At 34.7% G+C, this 6,851-nt stretch overlaps 1 protein-coding gene across 1 annotated transcript in view; it reads right to left on the bottom strand.

Moving 5' to 3' along the window:
• The window catches only part of RB1CC1 (RB1-inducible coiled-coil 1), a 59,526-nt gene that overhangs the window by 8,202 nt on the left and 44,473 nt on the right, over positions 1-6,851 (bottom strand). Inside the window, exons 15-18 of the mRNA XM_008946489.1 lie at positions 6,155-6,314; positions 4,187-4,295; positions 3,831-4,071; positions 1-52 (exon numbers count right to left, since the gene is read on the bottom strand). The exon at positions 1-52 is cut by the window's left edge and continues 27 nt beyond it. Coding sequence (XP_008944737.1) covers positions 1-52; positions 3,831-4,071; positions 4,187-4,295; positions 6,155-6,314 — 562 coding nt within the window. The remainder of the gene's footprint in view (positions 53-3,830; positions 4,072-4,186; positions 4,296-6,154; positions 6,315-6,851) is intronic.

The raw sequence follows: 6,851 nt of genomic DNA, 5'->3' as shown, positions 1-6,851 counted from the left end.
TCTTTCCAGCAACATTATCCTCTGTTTTTCTTCAGACATATGGACATTTTCACTAAAAGAGAAAAAAGAAAATGGATAGGTTAAAAACGAAGGGTTTTTTTCCTCATCAAAAATTAATCTTCCCCCCGCCATCTTCACTCAGTGGTGAATGCCATGGATTTGCTATCACAGAGGGAACAGCACAGAAAGATACCTTAAGAATCAGCATCAACATTTCTGGGAGGTACTGGGGGATTTTTTTAATTTTTTTTTTTTTTTTTAAATTTAAACCCAAGGAGCTTCTTTGTTGTAACAACCCACTGAATATTCAGTCATTGAATACTTTGTAAAGCTATACAGCACCATTACTGCATATTTGGCATCATTTTCAAAATACCAGGAAAAAAGCTACAGCTTCAAATGCTTTGGCCATTAGCCCTTGATATTGCAGTTCAGCTCTGCAATGTGGTATTTTCCTAATCTTTGTAGTTTAAAGGCTCTGTGCTCTGGGACTCTGTGGTAGAGAGATACTAACGTGAACTTGCTAAATGTCTCTGTTTAACTCAACGATAAACTGAGCACTGGGGCATAAGATAAAACTAACTTATCAATAAGAAATTTCTTAAGAATACAAAGTAATTCCTAACAGAATTCCAACTCTTTTTAAAGTCAGGTAATATGGAAAAGAATTTTGTAGTCCAAACTGATTTGGTCAGAAAAAAAGTTTTTGGATGAATAGTCTATTCACCCATTCTGACAAAAACATGTTATAAATCCAAGTAAAATGCTAAATTTTACTAAAAGATTATAATTAAGCCATGCTGATCATTATTTCATTTCACTTAAGAGGCTGTTTAGCCCTTATATAACAGGAAGAAATCTGTAATGATTTTTGGTTATTTATTACCTGCCTTTTAGCTCATTGAGCCAAAATTTTGTTTCCAGGCTTATCTTTTTCAAGTATTTTTGTAAACCTTCCTTTGAGAGGTCAGGACTAGAATGATTACTGTAAGACCTTCTGAAGTCAGGGTATTTCAGTGTTTTATTAGTTACTAGTGAAAGCTGAGTTTGGTAAGCAACAAAAAGTTTTGGCTTTGTTCATTGAAAACAAGGTTTTCCTCCTTGCTTCTACGAAGTTATTCCGTGCACTGCGTTAGGCAGCATCAGGTGTGATGGGCACTAAGACTTAACTCTGCTTTTGCTTCTCTGACAAGACCTCACTCCACTAGGAGTGAGATTATACAAGATTCCAGGTAAAGGGGCAGAAACCAGGAGCTTACAGTCAGTTGTCCTGCTTTCCTTTCAACAACAATAAAAATTTGAAGGCTGTTATTCAAAAAGATGATTCAAAGATGCAACCAATTTCTTCACGTGAGTGTTCTTAATGAGCAAAAAGAAACCTTTAACCATACATAATGAAATTAATCTGGGATTCTAAGTTTTTTTTTCCATGCAAAGGAATAAATGCTTTAGAACTGTACAGTAGGATGTATTACACAGATATTGATATATGTAATTCCAGATAAATCCAGAGATATGTAAATACAGATATCCTTATAACAATAAAAATTTGAAGGCTGTTATTCAAAAAGATGATTCAAAGATGCAACCAATTTCTTCACGTGAGTGTTCTTAATGAGCAAAAAGAAACCTTTAACCATACATAATGAAATTAATCTGGGATTCTAAGTTTTTTTTTCCATGCAAATGAATAAATGCTTTAGAACTGTACAGTAGGATGTATTACACAGATATTGAGAATCCTTATAAATGAGGGAAACAAGAGCATAGGTAGTTTTATTTCATTTTAAATAAGATGACAGGCTCTTTCTTCCCCAAATATCTCACTGTACTGAAGTTATGAGAACAAAGCAGGCTTGCTGCTTATTCAGGGTAAAATGATACAGCCCATAATATCTTTCAATGTCACAAATGAGAAAGTCTATGGGAGGATTAGCAGAAGAGATGAAATCTGACAATGCAATTCTAACTGATGTAATAGAAGTCCAGTAAAAAATTACTGCAAATGTAAAAGCATAAAAGAAAACATTCCATGTGATTGCTAATATTTAGGAGTGCCTTCCATTTCAAATCCCAATTTGCCTAGACAACTTAGACATGGTAGCAAAGGTTCTTAAAATGGGTATTCCTAGTCTAAGAGTGTTAAAGAAATGCAGTATTCTACCACAAGGAGGTAGAAAGTGTTAGCATGAAGAAAAGTTCTCATCAATTAGTAAAAAACCCCTAAAATTTGACTATTTGTTGTTTTCTTTGGCTGCTATAGCAGAAATGTATTAATGTATTATTTTAGTTTTTCTATCTTTCCCCAGTTTCTCTATGGAGTTAAAAAAAAAAAAAAACCAACACAATTGGAATGCCCTGGACATAAACTCCTTCAACCTTTTTCCCACCCCCAAGGTCTCTCAGTAATTTATTCTTAATGGATTCTCATACTGCACTAAGCACAATAATAGCTGAGTACCTTCCCGTAATGACTCCTATTTTAACGCACACATACCCTGTACTATTCATTTTGTCATATTCTCATCAGAAAGTACATGTAATAGAATTTGCTCATTTTAGTACAGAATTAAGGCTAATTCTACAGTTAAGAGAAATTTATGAAAATGGAAAAAAAAATTGAATTTTTGCCTGCATCATCATAACCCCTTCTCTTGGCACAGTCTTTACAACTCAAAAATCATTCAATATACCTGAATTAATTTTTTAAAATAAGAACTGAGGATCTGAACTTAATGCACATTTTTATGGAAGTCAGTGTTGGAAAGAAAAAAAAAAAAACCACCAACACAAAACCAAAGTACATCTGCAGTAGGCTGGATTCCTGACAACCACCAACAGGACAACTTTGTACCAGCCAGAATTATTTAAGTTCAGAAGACTTCATAGTCATGTACTGAGACCAGATCCTAGTCTATCAGCTTTACATGTAGACTCTTAATTTACTGGGCAAGGTGTTACACGCTAGTAACAAAGTGCACTGCCATTTTAGGGCAACCAAAACAGACAATACAGTGAAGTCTATGACTGCAAAAATACTCCCTCTGATCTCCATAATCATCTCAGTGTTTCAAGCACAGATTCAGACACCTACCTGCAAACTAGCCCCTGCCTAACTTTATCTCCATATAACAGAGGGTGGTAAACAGAGGTGTGTGACATCAACAGAATGTGTCTTCAAGTAAGTCAGCAGAATGTCACAGCTGAGAGTACGGATGATTCAGCGGTTATACAAAAAAATACTGAGTATCTGTCCTTCTCTCCAAGAAAACAAAACATCACTCTACCAAGGCCACATAATCAGCCTGAGTCCCATTATTTGTTTGGAATTCTGAGGATTCAGCCTAGTACCTACCAAGCATACCTATCACCAAGCATACCTATCACCCCTCCTCTTTATCAAGGAATGCCATTATGCTATTTTACAGCAAATGTACACAAAGAATCATGAAGGGGTTTTGTCTGTTTTTTAAATGAGAAAGCCACTGTTTAAAAGCTGCCAATAACATGCAGCCATCCATCTCTTCCACTATTACAAGTGTTCTTCTCCCATTTGACTTCCCTTTCATGTACTTAGGTCTATTTTTTCGTCTCATAAAGGTGAAATTTGGCCCCACAGTTAAGTTGCACACTTCTAAGGCAAACCCAACATTTCTGATGATTCTAACACCACTACTGCAGGTGTACATTTAAAAAAGTATTTTTAGCAAGAACATCAAAGGCAGAAGTAGTGTTAAACATGCTCATTTGTACCTCTCAAGACCCCACAGCACACATTTAAAGACCAAGAGCATGCTTTGTGTATCCCTACTACAATGCCCTGTACTTACTGCACAGCCATCATACTGGTTTCCATAGTGGAGTCCATTCTCCCTTCAGCTACAATGTCAGAAACCAATCTGTCTGTGTCAGTGGGAGTATCAGCTGCACAGGCTCCACAAGCTTCTGAACCTGCTGCTGAGTAGGTTGATGAAGAAAAATTACTACTTCTCAGTTTATTAACTTCTTCTTCAAGCTTCTTCTTCTCTTCAAGTAAGCGAGCTCGATCTTCAGAAAGCGTTTCAATCAAATCTGTGATAAGTAAATAATTATTTTAATAACAGCAGCACTAAGGATCAAAAGTGATCTGTGGTGAATGGAGTTGTTCTGCTAAAAAAGATTAATACATCTTCAGAACTTTGCTTACCCTTATCTTTTTCTTGCTGTTCTGTAAGCACTTTTAATTTGTCACTAAGATCATTAATTATGTTTTCTTTTTTCATTTTCTCTCTTGCCAAAACAGTGTTAAAGGTGGTCTGAAAACAGAAAGTAGTATTACTGAAATAAGAAATGTTCTGTATAAATGTAACACAAAATATATCACTAGAACAAAAGGTATCACACATACCAATTTCCTAAGTTATAATTACATTAGGATTTAAACTTTTTTATGTATTATTTTGGTGAAGAGATAATGTCTGTACTTTTTTTTTTTTGAGGTTTCTCTGCAACAATTTAATTCCTTTTATTATTTCCCCCAAGTCAAATATACACATGCAGTGTAATAAATAAACCATTAAAAATAACAATTTGCAAGTTGTTGGTATTTTTAAACATAATGCTTTCTATTGCAATTAATTTATTACAGCTGTACACTGTTAAAAGCAGTTACTTTAAGGATTAAAATGGTTATTAAGACAAAGCTGCACTATATCAAGTTATGTGTAATAAAAAAGAAAAATATCACTGTAAAGCTAGAATAATATACTGGAATCTGAATTAAAAATACATTTCAGGTCATGCATTAATTTCTCAGTGAACAATTAATGCATAAGTCATACAACAGACCACATAAGACATATCACACACCACAAGCAGAAGTAAAACATCTAAGAAAACCTGACTGAGAAAAAAAAAAAAAAGACTAAAGGGACTCTAAATACCCAGAATATTCAGAGATCAGCAGAGCCAGTCCTGTAAGCTTTCAGCACTGACTGATAAACCAGTTCTATGGTCTCTGGGTTTTGTTTGTGTTGGGGATTATTTGCTTGCTTGGTTTTTTTGTTTTGATGATGGTTTGGGGGGTTTCTAATGAAAGGTTCCATCTTTGCCTGGAATTTGCTGTTAATGCCTCAGAACCCTCCATCCTTTCCACACTCTGTTGCACAAATGAAGAATATTATTAGATGAGGAAAATGGTATATTAAGGCATATTTTAAAGGAAAAAAAAATTTACAATTACCAATGTAAAACATGAAGTATTCCTATTAGATTTATTATACAAAGCTCACTTCAGGATTCATGTCTGCAGCCCAAAAGGTTCAAAAATATTCCTTTCTTTACAACTGTCTGTGATTTTCTGCTCTCTGCACCAAGTGATTCATGGCATTCATTCACCAAGCTGGCTGATCACTACACTGTCTCTTTGTCCTTACTTGATCTTACCATGGCTAAATTAGAGGTGCTTAAAACAAAATCAGAGGTGCTTAAAACAAAATCCTTTCTTAGTGTTTAAATGCAAAGCTGTAGATAATAGCTGTTACTAACAGAGATTTAATTTGAGAACTGAAGACTCAGCTACAGAATCTGAGATTCAAGATGTTCTGAAAAAAAACCCATGTGGATAGAGATTAATCCAGTATAACAATTTTGTGTCAAGGTATGAAATACATAGTGTTTCCAAGTTTATTAAAAAAAAATATATAACATTTGCTTTAAATCTCAAATCCTATGTGCCCAGGCTAATAAAGTTTAAAAGCCATTAAGCAGCATTCCAAATCAATTAGTATTTCATTAATTTTGTGTTGTCCACAAATTTTGTGTTGTTAAGCTATAGTTAACTGGTATCTTTCTGGAGTTCAAGAGATTAATGGTTAAAAATTTACAGTGCTAGCTTAACAACCTGCACAAGAGTAATAAAATTAACAAAAACTCAATGTGGTTTGCTTAGTTCCTAGATATTTATGGTGGGTTGTTTTGGGTTTTTTTTCTAGCTTTTTTTAATGCTTAAGTGTTAGCTTCCATTCACACACCATATCCTGGCTGCAGAGAACAGAACAAATTTAGAATGTACGTTACATAGCAAAAAAAACCCAAACTCCTCCATAAGCAAAACAGAAAAAAAACCCACATAATTGTCATGGGATCAAAAGTAATAAAAGAGAAGCAGCTTTACCTGCTGTTCTGCAGTGAGTGATGTTCTGATATTCTGCATTTCTTCATTCTTTCTTTTTTCTTGTTCTTCAAGTTGCTCTAAGAACTTCATTTTTTCCTCTTGCAGCTTCTCTTGAAGTTCAGCAACCAAGTTTGATTCAGCAGATGATTCAGTGGGAGGACTTAAAAGGAAATGGTCAGGCTTTAAATTTGCAGTATATACAGAGCCTCAAAATACATGAAATAAGCAAAGAACTTCCGACTGTGTGCTTTTGAGATACTTTTCTGAAATAATAAATATTGAACTTTATTAATAATCAGGTCTGCTTTTAATTATAAGCATTTCAACAAATTCTCTCTCTTGGGCACCCTGGTTTTTAGTGTGCTACACTGGCTCTAATTTTGAAGTTTTGTTGAGGGGGGTGGTTTTTATTTTTACTTTTCTAATGTAACAGAAAGTGTGGAAAGCAGTAAAAAGAGGCACAATGACAGCCAGCACCCTGAAGACTCTTAGTATGTCAAAATGCAAAGCCTTCAGAATTATCACATAACCAAAGCAATTCAGCAATAAATCTTACACTAAGAAACCCAGCCAAACTCAGAACTCTGTGTTGCAGAATCTGGAGGACAGCAGTAATGAACATAAAGCAAGGAGAGCATCAACAGTCATCGAGCTGGGGAGGATAATGACCTTAAGTAGCTCTTGAAACAGGCAATGG

This window comes from Merops nubicus, unplaced genomic scaffold (genome assembly GCF_000691845.1).
Source record: "Merops nubicus isolate BGI_N331 unplaced genomic scaffold, ASM69184v1 scaffold12268, whole genome shotgun sequence".
Lineage (NCBI taxonomy): Eukaryota > Metazoa > Chordata > Aves > Coraciiformes > Meropidae > Merops > Merops nubicus.
This window is presented reverse-complemented; position numbering and strand designations above follow the sequence as displayed.